At 45.8% G+C, this 21,730-nt stretch overlaps 1 protein-coding gene across 10 annotated transcripts in view; it reads left to right on the forward strand.

The window, feature by feature from the left end:
• The window catches only part of ATG13 (autophagy related 13), a 32,798-nt gene extending 16,818 nt beyond the window's left edge, over positions 1 to 15,980 (forward strand). Inside the window, exons 5-19 of one of the 10 annotated variants that reach the window (XM_044269879.1) lie at positions 493 to 539; positions 1,183 to 1,323; positions 2,169 to 2,209; positions 4,212 to 4,308; positions 4,541 to 4,639; positions 5,804 to 5,894; positions 7,718 to 7,816; positions 9,168 to 9,278; positions 10,136 to 10,263; positions 10,345 to 10,465; positions 11,176 to 11,253; positions 11,364 to 11,471; positions 12,700 to 12,825; positions 13,205 to 13,243; positions 14,747 to 15,980. In XM_044269879.1, the coding sequence (XP_044125814.1) occupies positions 493 to 539; positions 1,183 to 1,323; positions 2,169 to 2,209; positions 4,212 to 4,308; positions 4,541 to 4,639; positions 5,804 to 5,894; positions 7,718 to 7,816; positions 9,168 to 9,278; positions 10,136 to 10,263; positions 10,345 to 10,465; positions 11,176 to 11,253; positions 11,364 to 11,471; positions 12,700 to 12,825; positions 13,205 to 13,243; positions 14,747 to 14,824 (1,404 nt within the window). In that variant the 3' untranslated portion in view covers positions 14,825 to 15,980. Of the gene's footprint in view, positions 1 to 492; positions 540 to 1,182; positions 1,324 to 2,168; positions 2,210 to 4,211; positions 4,309 to 4,540; positions 4,640 to 5,803; positions 5,895 to 7,717; positions 7,817 to 9,167; positions 9,279 to 10,135; positions 10,264 to 10,344; positions 10,466 to 11,175; positions 11,254 to 11,363; positions 11,472 to 12,699; positions 12,826 to 13,204; positions 13,244 to 13,812 lie in introns of all 10 variants that reach the window. The other 9 variants (XM_044269878.1, XM_044269880.1, XM_044269881.1 and 6 more) reach the window with 9 other exon arrangements.
• Positions 15,981 to 21,730: the final 5,750 nt, after the last annotated feature.

The raw sequence follows: 21,730 nt of genomic DNA on the forward strand, positions 1-21,730 counted from the left end.
GCTAAGCACGATAGGAAGGGGAGCTATTGGTGGGAGGAGGTGCAAAGGGGACTCCCTAGTTGCACCAAACAGCTAATTTGCATGATGGAAAAGGTTTAATTTCTCAGCAACTAAGGTATTGATCTGCAGGGGGACAACAACTTTTAAATCAGACCATGATGAATGTACAGGATTATTTGGTTTATTACATGGTGACAGATGCTCTTTTATTTCATCTTTATTGGGAGCTTAGGTGTCACCCTGTGACTTTCCAGGTTACAGTGTATCTAGTAAAGAAATTCCTCTGTAAGCTAAATACATCTTCAGCACAAATCTCGTGTCCTGAACGTTTGTTACAATGTATCAGCTCAGGTAAGCAGAGTCCAGATTGTTTAGCTCACAGAGGATTGTCGAGGCGGAACACAATTATAGGCTAACCCTCAACAGCGTGCAAGCACAGCAGTGATTTTCTCTTTTCTGTAAAAATCCTCATTATCTTCTTTTATTTTGCAGGGAGACTCCATGGAGCTTGAAGTCTGGTGTTTGGAAATGAATGAAAAGTTAGTGTGCCTTTTTATTCTTAGGAAGTGACGACATGGACGCTCTTAGTTCAGTGAGGGTACATTCACACAAATGTCTCCATTGTCAATGAGCCTAAACTTTATTTATCTTTTAGTTTTTTTTCCCAGAATTAACATCTTTCACCTATCCACAGGATAGATAAGTGTCTGATCACTGTAGGCCCCAAACAATCATGCAAACATGGATCCTCTGCCCCCGTTCCTCTTCACCGCACGACCACAGTGAGGACGATTAACTGAAGCGGTGGTCACGCTTGAACCCCACCACTTCATTTAAGCTTATGGAGGCTGCAGAGTACAGGGCTGAACTATTTTCGTCAGTCTCGTAGGCTTTCAATGGAGTGGCAGGGTTCACGCTTGACCACTGCTCCATGTAATCTCCTCCTCACCGTGGTCGTGCATTGAGAAGAAACAGAGCTTGCAGGACCCCCATTCTCATGATTGAAGGGGCTCCCTGAGATCAGATTCATCTAGGAGTAGCATAGATATGGGCACATAGATGAAGTCAAGGATTTCCTCCCAGTATGAAATTCTCATCAGATACATGAATCCAGCTTTAGCTGTAGTTATGTGTTTTTTGTAATCTGTAAGTTTTTCTTGTTTCTCTCTATCTGCATCACAGATGTGACCGGGACATTAAAGTCTCCTATACTGTATATAATCGTCTGTCGTTACTACTGAAATCATTACTTGCTGTCACCCGGGTGACCCCAGCCTACAGGCTGTCCAGGAAGCAAGGGCATGAATACGTCATTCTCTACAGGTCTGTGCACTAGGTTGAATCACTTTGCAGATACTTTATTTTACTTTTTCCAGGCATTCATTATTGATGGCCTGTCCATAGGATACATCGTCGGTATCTGATTTTGGGGTCCGTCACCCAGAACCCACCACCGATCAGCTGTTTGAAGAGGCCGCAGCACTCTGGTGAGAGCTGCAGCCTTCGCAAAGCTTACCAAGCACAGCGCCATACATTTTATAGCAACTGTGCTTGGTCCTGCTGTCCAGGCCCATTCAGTTGAATGGGACTGAGCTGCAAATAGGCCATGTGACTGAAGAATGTGATGTCACCGGCTTGGGCAGAGTTGAGGTGAGCCCTGCAACCTCTTCAAAAAGCTGATCGGCGGGGGTGCTGGGGGTCAGACCCACAACGATCAACTATTGAACACCTATCTTGAGGATAGACTATCAATATTGAACTCGCAGACAACCCCTTTTTTTATATTTTTTTTCCCTCCATTTGCATGAAAAGCTGCATTCAACGTTCTGCTCCGCCACACTGTCATGTCTTTGACCTAACCATCTAGCTCTACCGGGAAACCCAGTGCCCTGTGAGCTAAACAGCCTGGACTGGTGCACAGTCGCAAACTCGCACTGAGATTTGTGCAGCTATGTATTTGGCTCGCAGAGCATCTCTTAGACTGCAGAGGTGTCACCTAAATCTTTTGGGCCCCAATGCTAAGTCTGTAATAGGGCCTCTCCCCTACCATGTGCCATTTATAATACCAGTGTCCCCATATGTGGCAGAGGTGTTTTTTCGGCCTCTTCCCATGTTTAAAGCATGTAATATACTTTTTTATTTATTTTTTCCCCCTTTTTTTTTTATAGGATTTATTTTGGAGATGTCCAGCTCTTGGGACTTAAAGAAGGTATTGTAGAAAAAAGTTATGTAGCTTTTTGACCCACTGACAAAACTGGATTTGATCAAGCATTCACTCTTTTTATGTATAAGTCTTTCATTCACACTGGTACAATTGATTTAAAAGAGTTGTCCCATTACAGCAACTTATCCCCAGGATAGGGGATAATTGATCAGTGAGGGTCCGACCACTGGTGCACTTCTCCAATCACAATAACAGGGGCCTGTGTTTCCCCTGTTTGAAAGTAACGGCAAACATGCCTGTCCACCTCTCCATTACAGTCTACAGGACTGCAGTACAAGCAACACGGCTATGTCCAGTAGCCCAATAGAGCTGAATGGAGTGACAGAACTTGTGCGTGTTCACCACTCTATTGAAATGGGGGGAACATGGGCCCCTGTTCTCATGATTGGCAGGGGCCCCAGTGGTTGGACCCCCTGCCGATCACACATATTCCCTATCCTGTAGGTAGGGGGCAAGTTATTGCAATAGGACAACCCATTGAAAGGAGTACTTTAGGCAAAATTTACACACTTTGTTAACCTAGTGCTGGGCCGGGGCAGAGCATTTTATGACCAAAGAGAATCTGTGTCGTGCCCCGCCCCCTCAAGCCCTGCGATGGGCATAACATAATGCATCAGTTTGTTTGTTTTTTGAGTGTTTTTTTAACAAATTTTCTGGTATCCAAGTATCAGGTCCAGGTCACTGCGTTCTGCAACGATTAATCATTATAGAGGTTTACCCATCTCAGAAAATGGCGGCATATCCTTAGGATATGCACCCATTGTCTGATAGGTGCGGGACCCGCACCTACCCTGAGAACTGAGCGCTGAAAGTGGTGGAGGGCGCACTATGCATGCGCAGCCGCCCTCTATTCATTTCTATGAGGCGCTGAAAATAGCTGAGCGCTGGCTCGGCTATTTTCGTCAGGCCCTAGAAGTGAATGGGAGCAGTGGCTGCTCATGAGTGGTGCACTCCCATTCACTTCTATGGGTAGAGCACCTGGTGGTGACCAGACATGGTGAAACCGGGGTCCTCCAGCCACCACTTTCCCCGCCCAGTTCTCAATATGCCCCCATTGTCTCAGATGGGAATACCCCTTTATTATTTTGCTTTACACACTCCACATGTTTCATAGTACTATCATTGAGAGCTGGAAATTTAAACGGACACAAAATCTGGAGATGACTGAAAGTAAAATACAAAAAAAACTCCTGTATATGGGGGAAATTGTCCAAAAATGCAATAATTAGATCATGCTGCCGTTTGACATAAAACCTGTGTGTGCCTTTACTATTGAAGTGAATGGGATTTTTTGAAATCCTTTTGGTATGTCACAGTGAACAGCATCAGGCTCCACTGCATTGGTTTATGCATGCAGCGTTCTAGATATAAAGCCTCGTGTGAAACAATTCTGGATTATCCCCTGAAACACTTTACTTTACAAACTTCTTTTTTTTTTTTTTTTGTCCCAGTATAATCTTTTGTGCAAATCTCAGTGTAAATGGCTGCCAGTCTGTGACATGAAGCCTTGGGCATGATTAGCCTTCATTTTTATTGTAGTTTACAGGTGAAACTCGAAAAATTAGAATATCGTGCAAAGTTCATTTATTTCAGTAATGCAACTTAAAAGGTGAAACTATCATATGAGACTCATTACAGGCAAAGCGAGAGATTTCAGGCCTTTATTTGTTATAATTTGGATGATTTTGGCTTACAGCTTATGAAAACCCCAAAGTCTCTCAATTTTGAGGTCCCCTTTGCTCAGGGGGGTATGGATAAATTATCTGACTAGAGTGTGACACTTTGAGCCTAGAATATTGATCCTTTTCACAAAATTCAAATTTTAAGCTGCATTAATGCAATTCCTTTTAATTTGCATTACTGAAATAAATGGACTTTTGCACGATATTCAGATTTTTCGAGTTTCACCTGTATGTGATTTGACTGCAATCATCAGAGTATATAGGGATCACTACAATCAGTCCTCATCCCTGTTTCTCTTTTTCAGGGTTTCAAGCAGTACGTGTCGGGACAGTAGGGACGCCCATTGGAACTCTCACCTTGACCTGCGCCTATAGAACCAATCTGGCCTTCATGTCTACCCAGTAAGCCTGGTCACCACACATATCCAGTAGACTCCCAATAACATGATGTCTACAGCATTATTCACTGCAGAGACGTATAGACTAGCACAGTGCATTATCACACACCTCACTTCTATAAATTATGTATGCTAATACCCCTACACAGAAGGAGACGTTTGCATAAAAGATAAGCAGTCTATAGGACACCAGGGCCCAGCAGCTCAATAATATCAATGTGTTTGTTGCATTTCAGGCAGTATGAAAGGACCCAGCCCATCATGGGGATTATTATTGATCATTTTGTTGACCGACCTTTCCCCAGCACCTCACACATGCATCCCTGCAACTACAGGTGAGGACACAGGCAGCATGCACACACGGTCTATAGCCACAGAGGGCATCAGCTCAGAGTTTTCCCATATAACACACATCTAAAACACTTCATTACCCAGCAGGACATAAGTTATAACTCTCAGCAACCTTCCTGGCCTCCTATTTAAGTCAAGGCACTATCTCCACTGGCACATGCAAAAATCCCTGTTGGTTTTCTGGTGGTAATAGGCGTGGGTCTCCTTTAAAATCAGGACTTAAAGATCTCGACTACCATTCTAGAATAGGTCTGCACATTAGACAGAGGCCTAGCCCCTGCTTAGTAGTGACCATGATGACTGCCATGTAAGGGTCCTTTTACACAGTCCAATGCATAGGCAATTATAGGGAATCAACAAGATGTTCCTGATAATTGCCTGAACATTCAGTAATAGCGGCATTTACATGCAGCAGTCATCTTCCCTATATGGGGACAAATGATCGCTACTGCGATCACTTGTCCCCATATAGATTCATTGTTTGTCGAATACACATACACAGGGCACTGTGCGGCCTGCAAATGGCAATATTAGGTGCCACATAAAAAATGTGATTAACTGGCAAACACCTTTACTCAGGGAAATGATTGAGATTGAGCGTTCCTACTGATAATTGACCCTTTCGATGGCCCATAGGCTACTTGCCCGATAAGAATAAGGCCGCTCTCTAGCGGCTATAAGAAGACTTTGCTCAGAGGCGTATAAATATATAGTGGCAAGAATGGGATCAGAGGAGAAAGCAGGGAAACTGAACCTAAACCCAAGGTTTTGGAAAAGGTTTCCTGTATGGAGCCAAATGACTCTTATCAGGCAGTTCGGACTTTGTAACATGAGTATGTGCTTTGTTTCTATGCAGTTTTATATATTGTAAATGACCTGAATAATTATCGGTCTCTGTGGTTACTAAAGCCATAAAGCTGGCCAGTTTTGCCAGATCACCAGATCTTTGCACGAGTTATGTAGCACGTTATGTAGCAGTGCTGTGTTTGTCATGCTCCTGTAGCTGTATACAGAGAACCTTGCTCCATAGGGTATAGCTTGCAGTTGCCTTTGCACATTTCTTGATAGCCTATATTGCACGTGAAGCACTTCTGTAATAGTCTGGGATCATTCTTTTGCATGGGGTTTGTTTTAATGTTTCCTAACAGGGCACCCGAGGAGCCAGGAGCTGTATACCCGTCTGTGGAGGATTCTCAGGATGTCTGTGCCACATCCTTTTCTACATCTCCTCCGTCACAGGTAAATTTGATCCGTATTGTGTAACACAAGTTGCCGTACTGCCATGTTCACACGCTCATTCTAGCATATTTCATTAAAAGGGTTATCCCACATAAAGTATTTATCACTTTTGACCAGGATAACTTCAAAATATATCAGGTTGTAGGAGGTCCAACCACCTGGACCCCCAGGAATCCATAGAACTAGAGATTCCCTGTCTGAATGGAGCGGTAGTTCACATGTTGGTCCATTTCTTCATTCACTTCTGTGGGAATCCTGTCTGTTAACCCCATAGAAGTGAATGGAGCAGTGGATCTACATGCACACTCCATTTAAAGAGGGACTGGGGGGGCACCTCGTTCTCTGAATCTGGATATTTATCACCTGTTCTGTGGAAAGGTGATAAATACATTTCGTGGGATAACCCATTTAAATACTGCCACAAGACAGAGGTGAGGTGGACAGCGTCTTTTCCAGGTATAAAGTTGGTGCCTTCGCCATTTATACAGGAAAGGGTTTTATACCAACACGATGTGTCAAAGTGAATGTCCACCCTTCGTTACAGTTTTTTATCCAAATAGGTGCAGAATCCGCACTGATTAATTTCCTAATGTATCTTGATTGCAGCTGAAGTTCATTTTTTATGATACAGAGATACAAACCCTCTGCAGAAATATTGATTTAAAAGATGCAGTTTTGTCTGCCTGTTGCCACCACTAGAGTAAAAGCAAACACAATGCAGCAGCACTGTGCAAACATAGAATATATGGACTAAAATACTTAGAAAATAAATTTTGATCAAAATCATTTGTGCCCATCCACCAAGGCAAGGTGACCACAATCTGGATGGGAACCTACACTGATGCCTCTCTTTCTGTGCCATCTGACCTCTTACTTCAGGGTAACCAGGCTCCATATGTATACCTATGTCCGCTCCACCACAAGAGCCTATTTACTGTATAAGGGCTCATTAAGACGGCCGTATGCTGTCCGCAAAAATGTGAATCCGTTTTTTTGCGGATTAGATGCTGTCTTATTCACTTCTATGGGACCCTTTTCTTCCACTGCACGGCTCAGCAAAAAAATTAAACATGTCCTTTACTTGGCAGTGAAAATCAGGACATGGCTTTATCAAAGTCTATGGATCAGCAAAAAAACGGAATGCAATCCGTTTTTTTTTTTTGTTTTTTTTGCGGACATGCTGAACTGTCCGCAAAAAAAAAACTGATCCGCATACGTCCGTCTGAATGAGCCCTAACACTGTGTTCAGTGAGCTCCCTCTAGTGCTACCCAGAGTGTGTGGGACGTGGAGAAATCTATACTCACCTGGTCCTTGGTTCCAGCTCCCAGGCTGTGTTCACCGTATACTTCCATACAGATGGGCTCATGTGCACCACTGCAGTCAATGACTCTTGTTAGCAGAGATGTGTCCTCAAACGGCATGTGATCCAGCAGTGACGCATCACCACTGGGACCAGCCATCAGCTTCGGTGGCGTACCTGACCCTTTCTGTGCAGAAGTTGAAGACTGGTACCAAAAGTCCATGAAGAATGAAGAGAGCAGGGAGCCCAAACCGGGTATCAGGGCGCAGGTGAGCATGGATCTACAGGTCCTGCCGGAGGGGAAGGGTGCAGTTTAAATAAATAAAAAAAACAACCTGGACATCCCCTTTGGGCAGGGTTTTGGAGATCTGTGTCAGAAAAATGGAGCACCGATATGTTAAGAAATCACTCGTAAAAATTAGTTACTTTAGGGGTTCAGGAAGATGAAACTTGGGTATCTGCAGCCATATCTTACCTGTCTGCTCTCTTTCTGTCTGTTTCTCTCTGGCTTATTGTGTGTAGTGTGTGTTCACTCTCAGTAAGGCCCAGTGTCAGACAGCCACTCCTGTGGTTACGGACTCCCACAGGGTCCTGACGATGGGACTGACCTTCCCTCACCAAGTGAGTCCAAAATAGGCATGTGTATTGTGTGAGCCTATGTGTCAGTGTAATGCATAGCGAGAATAAGGGAAATGCAGAAGTGGAAACTGCTTGGCCTCTCCCCTATTAACAAACACTTGGCACACAGTAGGCATTCCCAGCTGCTGGATCTGGTGGGCAGGAGAGCACTTTAAGGGGGTTCTTCTATTTTCCCCCCTTCTCCAAAGTCGTCTTCTTAAAGGGGTTCTGCACTTTGTTTAAACTAACATGTGTGTTAGGTCATGTGACTGCATAAACGTGGCTTCCTGAGGAGGGCCATTTCTCGTAGCCATATGGTTTCCTATTCGGTACTGTTTTTTTTTTGTTTGTTTTTTTAGAACGAATCAACTACGAGAAACCCCCTTTTAAATATAGATAAATATTAATTTAAAGGGGTTGCCCAACAGATTAAAAAACATTTTTAGAAAAGGGTCAAAATGGGTTCAAAATAAAACGGGCAATACTCGCTGATTTCCCCCCCCACCACCACCACTGCTGTTCTGATGATTACCAGGTCCCCCACCGGTGTCTGCTTCCTGTCCTTCTCAACACACAGGAAATGCCCACACAGCCAATCATTGTCCGAGTCAGGTCACCACAGCTGCCTGTGATTGGCTGAGCAGTTATTTCCTGTGTGTCTAGAGCAGGGGTGCACAACCTGCGTTCCGGGGGCCACATGCAGCCCTCAGTACCATTCTGTGCATGTGTGTCTGTCTTTTGGCTGCTCACTAGGGATGAGCGAATCGACCTCGGATGAAACATCCGAAAGTCCATTCGCATAAAGCTCCGCACAGTATTAGAATGTATTGGCGCCGATGAGCCGAAGTTATTGCGAGTTTGGGAAATGTTTTTTTACAGTACAAATTAATTTCTGAAGTTATTACTTCGCGAAGCAAAAATTTGGGCTCATCTGAGCCAATACATTCTAATACTGTACGGAGCTCCTGCTCCGTACAGTATTAGAACAAAGTTTTATGCGAATCGACTTAGGATGTTTCATCCAAAGTCGATTCGCTCATCCCTACTGCTGACATGCATTTTCCATGTATTCTGGAAATTCTGAAGGTGTAACAGAACATCTATAGTATATACTGTATGTACATGATGCCATAAATACAGTATTTCAGTTTGTAATACCCCTTTAACTTTTATTTTTGACCCATTATGGCCCTTTAATGTGGGCGTTGGATCTCAAGTCCTTCCCACAGTCTCTCCATACGGCTCAGTGCACTGAGAAAAGCATAAGAGAGTGTGATAATTGCTTATTAATCTTGCATATCCTTTCTTCCATCTCTTTTTCATTATTTTTCCTTTCTCTCGCTCGCTTTTCCAGCTGTACAGCTCTCGCCTTTCTTACCAGCCAGCTGTCCTTGGAGCTGGATCCTCAGACCTGGGCTACCCTGTGGCCTTGGCTGCTGGAGTGAGTGCTACCCTTCCACATCAGGTACTCCTCGGGATGAGGAGACGGGCTGAATGCACAGGTTTATAGGGAGGTGGTGAATGTGATAAACGTCATCGGTGACTGTATGTGTGAATAGCGGTATTACATATGCATTCATATAGCGTGTGCAGATATATATAACACCAATGCGCTAGTAAATCCAAATCGTCCTGGGGGATACAAAATGTCCATGGGTTAATAGGAACACTACTTTTAAGAATAGCCTTAGTTATAGAATGGAACTTGAAACAGAAGTTACAAAGGGATTATGGAAGGAGGCGGCGGGGGATTTGTTGGCGCTGAACTTTTTTTTTTTTTTTTTTCCCAATGTGAAAACCCTGCATTTTCATTTAGCCACTACTAGCGGGAGCACAGTGCAAACAGATTGCTACAGCTTCTATTTCAGTTAACGGTAATTCCATAACTCCCTGTGCACTGAACTCCCCCTAGTGGTGGCTGCCATGTAATAAAAGGGAAGCAGGAGACTTATTAGTGTATTTATGTTGTCTGGCGTGAATACATTGGCAAATATGGTGTTCAGAACGAAAGCCATATTTATGACGCTCCTGTTTCACTTTGCTGACATAGATGTGGCATAAGTGGTGACTTTTTTCATTATAATTTCATCCACTTAAAAAAAAATCTGAAATTCTGCATTGCCTGGGAATAATTGTTGCATACTTGAAAACGACGTGGGGCAGGGGGCTAATACTACAGTAAGTTTGGCTATGTGGCTCTAGGAGGTATGTGTACGCCCATGCATGTGTGTAAAGAAATGACTATGAAATAAGGTTTTGGAATTACACTCTCCAAGAAAACTTCTTTTTTTGGGCTAACCCTAATTTTGGTTATGTTAATAGATGATGGTACCAGGAAAGGAAGGAGGGTTGCCCAATATTACAGCCCAACCAGCACATGGTACTCAAGCAGATCATGACAGAGCGGTTCTGACTTCACCATTACATGTAACTGGCACTGCTTCCAGCAGGTAGGCCCTCAGCCTGTTTGTCTATACTCCTTCCAGTCTGAATGCTGCATTGGATTCATGTGTCCTTGCTTTTCTATGCAGTGAGGAAGCGGATATCCCGTCTGGCAGCAGCACTGCAGGGAGGAGCTCTTCCCCCAATAAGTCTCCTCATATCCTTTTCACCCGTAAAGTTGGGGCCTTTGTGGACAAACCTTCCCCTCAGGTGAGTACTGCCTTAGGGCCGTTTTACATAGGCTGATGCACAGGGCAATGATTGGGAATAAACTATTGGCTTTTGATCGTTGCCCTGCGGTAGTGCTGCCTATGTATCCAGCAGTCGTCCCCTCTGTGTTGGGAGGAATGATCGCTGCTACGATCTGTAATCCTCATGCAGATTTATGATTTGTGTCCAGTACATCCCTGTTTTCCTAAGATGATGTGCTGCCCGCAAACAATGATTTTAGGTTGAGCCTGAAAGATGTGATCTCGTAACGAACAAGCGTATGCTCCTATGTCAGATGATTGGTGACACTTATTACACTGGGAAGTTATCGGGAACGTGCATTCATATGAATGTTCATTCCTGATAATTGTCCGACTCCCAATATGGCCACTATCTGTTACAATCCGACTGGGGGCAGACTGCCCAGGCGCTAGTTCCCCCGTGTGTCTCCAGTGTAAGTAAATGGAGGCCGCTCATGGACTGGACTAATCCCAAAACCCTCCATGAGCAGACATTTTGGGAGCGAAGCTCTAGAAAAGCAGATGAACATAAATTAGGCATATTAAGTCATCAGACATCAGCACCAATGGTTTAGCAGTGCCTATTACTAGCTGTATGTATGTGGTGTTCGCAGCACATGTGCAGCCAGTCATAGATAGTGGACAACCCCTGTAAGCCACCAACGTGAACCGTTTTTCATCTCTTCACAGGTCACTTACGCTAGCACAGATATACCATTCGCAGTGTTTGCACCCAAACTAATTGAGGTGGAGAACACCGACCCCATGGTATGTCCTTACCCCTGATCCTAGTCACATTAGTACCTTAGTGCTACGAATATGCCACTTCACCTAACGTAAAGGTACAATAAATGTCTCCGTTTCCTCTTCTGCTTCAGTTGATTTGTCCCGAGACTCCAGAGGAGGTGACACCAGATGCCCGCAGCCTCCAGAGCTCCTGCTCAAGCAGTGAAGTGCCCCAGGATGACTTTGTTATGGTGGACTTTGTAAGTGCTCCTACCCTGCTAACTACATTTATCTTTTCAAAACATGATCGTTACATCAAGCACACAGGGCGCTTTACACTGCCCGATGGTCGGGCAGATTGTTGCTAACTCAGGAACACTCATTAGCAATGATCTGCCGGTATAAAGGTGTTGCCGATTATATGAGGAACAAGCCAAACGCTCGTTTATCGGGTAACAGATCATTGGCGTGGTCACTTAAATCCTCGTTTGCCGGCAGCAGATCGTGCTGTCTAAACAGTACTATGCTGCTGGCAAACAATGATTTTGTATGGGGGTGAGAGATGGCATTAGTGATCACTCCTCCCCATACTGTGGAGAAGATCCTCGCATGTAAATACAGCGTCTCTTTGACAAGTAGGCGCTTCCTTCCGACAATCATCTGCTCGACTGAGCAGTGTAAAGGGGCATTAATGCAAGTCACATTTATGGCATAATACTGCCCGCTCACACCTTCAAGGATGTCCATTTACACAGAGTGGTTATCGACTATATCACTCCTGGCCGATCTCTTTAAATGGGCTCACTGCTCGCTGCTATGTACTGCTCCCTTCTCTCCGTAAACTGTTACGTAGCAAAAAATAACATGAGATAAATAGTCAAAGAGCTTGTGTAAGATTAGCAGTAAAAAAAACTGATGATTTTGCATGCAAGTTCAGTCAGTATTGTCTGCGATTGCGTTCATTGCTTCAGTTTTTCTGCGTGGGTGCAGAATGTGTACAATGTATGGCGCTGTGCCTGGTAAGTTTGGAGGAGGCCGTGGTGCTCACAGGAGCGCCGGTGCCTTCTCAAACAGCTGATCAGCGGGGGTCTCTGGTGTCAGACCCCCCACGATCAGATACTAATGACCTATTCTCAGGATACGTCATCAGTATGAAAATCCCCCCCTAAAAACTTTAACCTCCCTAGCGGTAATCCCGAGTGTGGCTCGGGGTTAACTTACTCTGCAAGGAGCTGTAACCCCGAACCACACTCGGGATGACCATGGGTTAATTAGAACGGGGCAGAAATGGATGCGGACAGCACACAGTGTGCTGTTCACATGAGCATTTCCAGAGCGCGGCGCGAACTTCCGGCCATAGCTCCGGAAGAATGTACCGCTTCGGGTACGAAAATACTACACGAATTAGACTGCCAGGGAGGTTAATAAACATCATCTGATTTTAAGAAAAAAGTTACTATTTCATTTTATTTTTTTATTTATTTTTAGCGACCGGCTTTTTCTAAAGATGACCTTCCTATGGACGTGGGGACTTTCTATCGGGAATTTCAGAACCCGCCTCAGCTGAGCAGCCTTTCTATTGATATCGCTATCCAGTCAATGGCAGAAGACCTGGTGAGACTGCGCCTCCATTCATTAATGCTACCAGCCACCCCCTGCTTGCCCGCCTCCATTAACAGCTCTGTTTCCCCTTGAAACATGGTGTGGGTTGGCGGGGTATATCCACTAGGCACCCGTATCTAATCGGGGGTCACTGCATTGCAGGGAAGCTTATGTGATAGAGAGCATCTCACAATTAGGGTCTCCAGTGCCGATTATTACCCATAAGAGGCACCGTTCTGTAATTAAGTGCATGGCAAAGCAGCTTATATTAGTAAATGTCATCACATACTAGTTGCAGGTACTATTATTCAGTGGTGCGTGTTTTACTTAAAGTGGGGGTCTTTGACAGTCCCCCTCGTGATTTTAATAAATGGTGTTGCTTTTACTATAGGGCAGACCTCACCAGCAACTGATTAATACTCCTGAACAAGTAAGGCTCTGTTCATAATCGCATTTTTACCCAACATCAATCATAAGCAGTCCCCATAGGTTCTTATGGGACAGTCCTACACCAAAAGTATGTTAGAAAACAGCAAAGCAAACTCCAGTGTTCAGTATCACATAGGAGTATATGTACCCGGTATATATTGTGATCCAGTGATATACTTTATTTTAGCAGTAAATTTTAATCCCTTTTAGGCCGTATTCAGGCAGCTGCAATGTGGCTGCTTTTTAGCATCTGTGGCATTTGGCAGCTGGACCGCCCCTGCTTAAAGTGATCACCATAGGGTTTTATGATGACCTAAGTGCAGTCCCTAATAGGAATGGTAAAATGGAGCCAAATTACAAATATATATATATATAGGTATATAATTAAATTTTTATTTTTTTACCTTGCGCAAAAATGTAATGGGGAAATTAGCCTAAATTGGGTATAAGATTATTAAAGTAATAGGGGGGGGGGGTTTCCACTGTGGAAGGAGTTCCCATTTAAAATAATACTCCACCTATATTAGTAAATTATCTTCACACCATTAACCTCAATCAATCCTTTTACAGGTGGGGGCTACTGTCTGCTGCACCACCCGAAGAATAGAGGTAGAGTGTCACTTTAGAAGGGTTGTCAGGGCTGCAGACATTGATGGCCTCTCCTTAGGATAGGTCATCAGTATCACATCGGTGGGGGTCCAGCGCCCCCCACTGATCAGCTGTGGCTCTGGTAGCTATACAGTGGATGGAGTGAAAGCAGATGACGCTGGTATACTGCAGCTCCCATTCCCTTGAATAGGAGCCGGGGTGCAGTACCCCAGCACAGCCAATACACAGTGTATGGAGGCGTCTGCTTCCAGCTCCTATACTGTATATATGGCTGCTCAAAACAGCATATCAGTGGGAGTGCTGGGGTTAAGCCACCCCAGATCTGATATTGAAGAACTAGGGTCCATTCACACGTCCACAAATGTTTTGCAGACCGCAAATTGCGAATCTGCAAAACGCAGACACCGGCCGTGTGCGTTCCGCATTTTGTAGACCACACACGGCCTGCCCTGTCATAGAAATGCCTATTCTTGTCCGTGGCTGCGGAGAAGAATAGGACATGCTCTATCTTTTTCTTGGGGCCGCGGAACGGAACTACGAATGCGGACAGCACACGGTGTGCTGTCCGCATCCTTTGTGGCCCCATTGAGATGAATAGGAGTGTGGTTCGGGGTTACAGCTCCTTGCACCCATTGCGGAAAAGATGCGGACCCATTCATACGGATTTGTAAATGGACCCTTATCCTGACTATAGGTCGTCAACGTTTGTAGCCTGGACAACCCCTTTATTGACACAGGACCATAAAAGCATAGAATATATTTTGGTACACTTTTGTTGAACATTGGCCTGGACTATATGGGGGAGTCATCCCACCAGCACAGCACAAATTCTTACCCTTTATTCATACCCACATTGTCTACTTCCCTAAATTCACTCTCTTTCGCCTCTCCATAGGATTCGCTGCCGGAAAAGTTGGCCATGCATGAAAAAAACATGGAGGAGTTTGATGCCTTTGTTGATTCCCTGCAGTAAGATGAGGAGATCTTATGCCGGAGGCCACTTCCTGCAGGATTCGGAGTGCCTCCAATTGCCCAGTCCTGCTCTTCAAACTCAGGCCATTTGTTTTTTTTGTTGTGCCCCTACTTGTAATTCTGATTTCCAGAAGCACTTTGTGGACTTCTATAAGGCATTCTTGTAGCACAGCTGCTAACTGTACAGGACTTGCTGATGATGAGCGTGGTAATCTTACCACCAGGGACCTGGTTTCTTTAAGTCCAGAGGAAGGATCAGAAGGCAAGGCATGGAGAATAACGCTATACTCTTGTGACTTTACAGCCAGTTACTGTAAATATAATGCCAGGGCACAGACTGCCAGGTTGCACTTCAGATTGCATGCCCCACGCGGGGTAAATGCGCTTGTAAATACAGCACTACCATTATATGGTTGCCCCAGCTTGTCTTGCCTATGTGCATCTCAAGACTAATTTTGGACGAGCATTCAGTCCGAGAAACGCGCTGTGAGTGGCATGAACACCGCTCATCTGAAGCAGATTTGCAGCATCCTAATGATAATGTCCCATCGCACTGCAGACCTACTGGACTGTAGTCACGGCATTATGTGACTGCAGTTCAGCAAACTGACGATGATGAAGGAATTCACGACATCATCAATTATGATGATGCTGCAAATCCATGTCAGATGAGCAAAAAGTGTGTTCCCCGGACTGAACACTGTAGTCTAAAACTATCCTAAGAAGGGGTTTCCTTATTATACAGCGTCTCAGCTATTGCTGGCCGTGTGTAATGGGTTGTCCAAGATCATTTTAAATTTTGGACACACCCTACCGTTGCCTGATGTTTGTACTCACCACATGATGACTGCAGCCAGTCTCTGTCCTCGGCGGTCTAATACTGAGCACAGAGATTGGCTGCAATGGTAACATTCTGTATACTTGCATGTCACACTGTCCATGACGTGCCCACATGTGACATGCAGGTGTGCGGCGTGTGACTGCTGCAGCCTATCCTTGTGATTGATTGCAGTGAACATGTTCCATATACTAGCACGTCCCCACTGCAGTATGTAAGGGCCCGACTAGAGAACGCCACTGTAGTAATGGGTGAGTATAAGAAAATATATATTTTTTAATCTTAGGCTATGTCAGATTTTTAATTGCGGTATCTCGGACAACCCCTTTAATTTTTATGTCCAGTGAGCCCTTGTGCTGTAACTCACTGCCGCACCGAATGTTGAAAAGGTGTAATTAAAGCAGCACTATCATCCACATCTATCTAAAGGGGTTCTGCAGACTGCTCCGAGCTAGCACCAACTATCTGCTTTCTCCCAGTCTAATTTATCTACCACTTAGCAAATGTAGAACATTGTATATTAGAACACTAAAGCCTCATGCACACGTCCGTCAAACACGGACCGTTAGATACCGGCCTGGATTCCTGGTGAGTGCAGGAGCGCTTGGCGTCATTGGTTGCTATGACGCCGTGCGCTTTGTGCCGCTGCCGCTGTACAGTACTACACTCGCAGAAAATACGAGTGTATTACTGTACAGCAGCAGGCGCACAGCGTCATAGCAACCAATGACGCTGTGCGCTCCTGCACTCAGCAGGAATCCAGGCCGGTATCTAACGGTCCGTGTTCCACGGACGTGTGCATGAGGCTTAATAGGTAAGTGTTGGCACACAGCAGAACGCTTTATATCAGCTTATTAGGAGGCACTCAGGTACTCCATAGGGTAGTTGTGTCTGCAGGCGTTAGATTACTGCGGGCTTCGTCACATACATTCTGATGTCTAGTGTTTAGTAGGAATCTGTGGAGGGTTTATTGCTGCTACCCCGCCCCCTCCCAGTACTTCCATTGCATCCAGAAGGAGGAAACCCAGCACTGTTAAAATGAAAGATGTAATTCAGATATGTATTATAAAATAAATCTATGTATTTACAAGACTTGTGCCGTTTTGTATGTCACTCTGGTAGGTGGCCTCCACCCTTTTCCGTTTTGGCCTTGATGGGAATACAAGTAACAAGGATTTTCCCCAGTTAGGGTGCATTCAGACAACCGAATTTCCGGGTCCGCATCCATTCCGCAATTTTGTGGAATGGGTACAGACCCATTCATTTCAATGGGGCCGCAAAAGACTCGGCAAGCACACCGTGTGCTGTCTGCACCCTTAGTTCCGTTCTACGGCCCCGCAAAAAATATAAAGCATGTCCTATTCTTGTCTGCAATTGCAGACAAGAATAGGCATTTCTATATAGATCTGGCCCTGTGCGTTCCGCAAAATGCGTAACACACACGGCTGGTATCCGTGTTTTGTGGAGCACAAAACACGGTCGTCTGAATGCAGCCTTAACCCCATTGAGGTTCTTGGCGGAGGAGAAGAAGTAACCCTGGCTCTAAGGGATCTTTCACAGCTTTGTTTTATATTGTTGGGACTGGTGTTTGGTGTCAGTCTTAAAGGGGTATTCCCATCTCAGCATTTGCGGCATATCGGTAGAATATGCCATCGGCGTCAGATGAGAGCGGGTCCCAGAATTGGGACCCACATCTGTCTCCAGAAAGGGGCTTCCAAAGTGAAGGGGAAACAGTTGCGCATTCGCGGCCACCCTCTTTCTACAGCTATTTTCATAGCAGTGACTGGAGAGGATGCTGCACATGCACGGCTGCTCCCCCTTCACTTCGGGGGTCCTGTTCTGGAGTTGGGTGCAGGTTCCACCTCTGGGACCCACTCGTATTTGACACTGATGGCATATTGAAGCGAAATGCCACAAATTTTGAGATGGGAATACCCATGTAACTAGAAAGTTGTGAGTTAAGGTGGCTAAGCACATTAGGGGAATGTTGGCTGAACCCCCCCCCCAATTTTGGCAGAAACAGCCGACTGTGTTTATAAGGTTTTCCTAATTATCCACCAGTTGCAGATCTCTGGGTCTAGCGTGCGTGTGTATGGGGAGGAAGGAATAGCTGTCGGCCAAGAGAGACAACTCTCGAGCTCGGTGTGAATGGCAGTCTAAGCAGTAGAGGAAGTTTCATGTTGCCTCCTTGTTAGTGGCAAAGCAGGCCAGTCATGCTCAAGTTTAAATATTCTTTAAAGGGACAAAATGATGTAAAAAAAATAATAATAATGAATACCTTACTGAACACCTTCCGCCCCCAATACTGAAGTGTGGTGACCTGAGGTAGGTGTTTTAAAGTAGTAAAAACTGTTAGGAAACTCGATAGGAAAAGATTGTAAATAGAAAACCCCTTTAAGATACAGTGGCAATTTCTTCTTGAGTGTTTTTATACTGATGAGCTAACCTCTGGATCATTGGTGTTCTGACACCCTGGACCCCCACCGATCAACTGGTTTAGGAGGCCACAGCTTTCTGACAGCTCACCCAGTGCTGTCCATTGCATAGAGGCTGTGCTTGGGGTTGCAGTTCAGCTTCATTCACTTGAATGGGACTGAGCTGCGCCTTGGCCACGTGACCGATGAATGTAACGTCACTGGCCAAGGGTAAGCTGCGAGGATGCCTCTGAGCTCACTGGACTCCCCAAACAGTTGATCGGCATGGGGGTCCCGGGTGTCAGACCCCCACCAGTCAGATATTGATGATCTATCCTGAGAAAATACTCTGAAGACTCCTTTAAGGGCTCATGCACACAAACGTATTTTTCTTCCTTTTCCGTTCCGTTTTTTTACAGGTCCGTATGCGGAACCATTCGCTTCAATGGGTCCACAAAAAAATGGAGATGACTCCGTGTGCATTTAGTTACCGCATGTCCGTCCTGCAAAAGAATAGAACATGTCCTATTCTTGTCTGTATCATTTTTTTTCCTATCGCCCATGACGGCACCACCAGAGAGGAGGATCCGCCCCCCGAGACAGGAAACCTGCAGAATAAAAAGGGCGGACACTCTCCTCCCCTTCAGTGTGGTTTCCTGTCTCCGGTGGGAAGCCTGCAGCATGGATGCTTCGGATCCCTCTCCCTGGTAGCGCTCCGCTACTGACCTGCGGTCCCTGTGAGTTTGGCGGCATCGACATACGCGGGGGGTCCGTTCAGAGGCACAGCTGAGCTCTGGAGGGAGTATTCAGTGTGCTGGAGCTGGAAGTGGAGGTGCCGTGAAAACTGACGCCGGCTGCCTGGGGGAGGAAGAGGAGGGGCTTCGGCAGTGAGTGCCGGATAGCGCTCCTGCCGTCATGTGACCGGCGCAGGTGTCGGCGGTGACGTCATCAGTATGCGCCCTATGAGAGGAGCGCGATTTTCCAGTTGCCGGCGTCCATTTGCGCCTTGGCTGAGCCTGCATCATGGAGGAGGACAAGCCATCTGAGGAGCTTGCTGTCCCTCCTGTTTCGGTACCTCTGAAGGGGTGAGTGGGGTCTCTTATGACCTAGATTCCTTTTTTACTAATTGGCGTTACTGTTTATTTACAGGTTAAGCCTAAAAAAGTGGTGACCAAAAAGAAAAATAGAGAATGTGCTCTGTGCAAAGTGGGGTTGCCCTCAGAGTGGGATAAAAAGTTATGCCAGACCTGTATAGACAGAACAGTTGCGGAAGAATCCCCTTCCTTTTATAAGTGTCTGCAGGCGTTAGTTCGGTCGGAGGTTAACTCCTCTTTAACTGCTAAGAAGGATCAGAGGCCGGTTCGTAAAGAGACCCGGCGTAATCCCAGTGTTTCAGAAGGAGAGGAAGATTTGCCTTCTTCAGTGATTGAATTTTCGGACGTCTCAGGGCAGTCCTCTCCTGATGAGGAAGAAGGTCAAGGGCGGAGACCATGTTTTCCTGTGGAAGATACGGAAAAGCTGTTAAAAGCGGTTCGTTCTACGATGGGCATAGAAGAGTCCCGGGAGCCCCGTTCCTTTCAGGACATTATGTTTGAGGGGTTAGAAGCCAGACAACATGGTACTTTTCCGGTACACAAAAATGTAGCTGCATTGATTAGAGGCGAGTGGAAGAAACCAAATAAAAGGGTGTTTATCTCCAAGAACCTCAAACGCAAATACCCCTTTAAAGAAGAGGACTCTGCCTCCTGGGATAGGGCTCCCCGCATCGACGTAGCCATCTCCAAGGTCTCTAGGAAAGACGGCCTTGCCTTTTGAGGATATGGGTATATTAAAAGACCCTCTAGATAAAAAAGCAGACGCCTTTCTTAAGGGTGCTTGGGAGGCATCTACCTCATCCTTTAGGCCCAGTATAGCCTCCACCTGTACGGCCCGTTCTTTAATTGTTTGGCTATCCGAATTAGAAGCTCAGCTTAAAAACAGAAGTCCCCGTGAGGAGATACTGGCCTCCCTCCCTACTATTAAAAAAGCAGCTGATTTTTTAGCGGACGCATCTGCTGACTCAGTCAGACTGGCCGCTAAGTCAGCAGCCTTATCCAACTCTGCTCGGAGAGCTCTGTGGATAAAGAATTGGAGTGGCGATACGGCCTCCAAGACTAAGCTTTGCGGAGTTCCATGTGAGGGGGAGTACCTCTTTGGTCCTAGTCTGGACGACCTCCTGGATAAGGCGGCTGATAGGAAGAGAAAGTTTCCCGGTTTTCAGAGCTCCTTCCCCAGTAAAAACAGGTTTAGCCGCTCCTTTCGTCCCTTTAAAAGTAACCAGGAACAGGATAGAAGACCTAGGGAAGACCGGTTTAGGGGTCAGAGAAAGAGCAGAAACTTTTTCTTTAACCAGTCCTCAGACAAAAAGAAGCCTGACCAGCAATGACGCCAGCATTCCGGTAGGGGGCAGACTGAAGGCTTTCACTTTGGAGTGGAGGAGAATTTCCTCGAGCCCTTGGGTACTCGATACCATTTCCAGAGGCCTAAATCTAGAATTCCTTCAGTCTCCTCCTGCCAGATTTCTACCCACCGTAGTTCCGGGTTCCGTGCAGGGCAGATCCATCATGGAAGAAGAGGTGGTGAAACTAGTAGGAAAGTCCGTTTTAATCCCGGTGTTAGAAGAGGGAAAGGATTCTATTCCCCGCTTTTTCTGGTCAAGAAACCAGACGGTTCCTGGAGAACCATCATAAATCTAAAGAAACTAAATCTCTTTCTTCAGCCGAAGAAATTCAGGATGGAGACGATAAAATCCGCAATCAATCTCTTATACCCTCAGTGCTTTATGGCGGTTCTCGACCTAAAGGACGCATATTACCACGTTCCCATTGCTGTAGAACATCAGAAGTTCCTAAGGGTAGCAGTGGTTTTGGATGGTCATCTGCAACATTTTCAGTACCAGGCGCTCCCCTTCGGGCTTTCCATGGCTCCAAGAGTCTTCACAAAGTTGGTAGCAGAGATGGCGGCCCACATAAGGGAAAGAGACATCCTTTTCATACCTTACTTAGACGACTTTTTAATCGTAGCTCAGTCAGAAGAGGCTTGCAATCTTGCTGTTCTAGAGGTCCGTTCCATCCTAGGCAAACTGGGTTGGATGATAAACGAGGAGAAGTCAAGATCCCATCCGCTAAAGAAGCAGGTGTTCCTGGGCCTAATTTTGGACTCCTCTCTCCAGAAATGCTTTTTACCTGTGGAAAAGATACAGACAGTTCAGAGCAAGGTTGCGAGTCTAACCCACAGACCAGTGACTTCCATAAGGAAAGCCATGTCAGTCCTGGGCTCCCTCACGTCCTGTATCCCTGCAGTGAGGTGGGCACAGCTTCATTCCAGGACCTTACAGTGGGAGATTCTGGCCAGTTGGGGGAAGAGCAGATCACTGGATGCCAGTCTAGAAGTCTCCTCCCAGACTATCCAGGAACTAGTCTGGTGGCTAGTAAAAAGAAATCTAACACAGGGGTCCCCCTGGAAGATCGAGAATCTGGTTTGTCTAACTACGGACGCAAGCCCTTGGGGGTGGGGGGCTCACATTCAAGGTTCTTCCTATCAGGGCCGTTGGAATTCCCTTCAGAAGATGCAATCCTCAAATCTAAAGGAGCTGATGGCAGTGGGCTTAGCTATG

The sequence above is a fragment of the Bufo gargarizans genome, chromosome 10 (assembly GCF_014858855.1).
Source record: "Bufo gargarizans isolate SCDJY-AF-19 chromosome 10, ASM1485885v1, whole genome shotgun sequence".
Classification (NCBI taxonomy): Eukaryota; Metazoa; Chordata; class Amphibia; order Anura; family Bufonidae; genus Bufo; species Bufo gargarizans.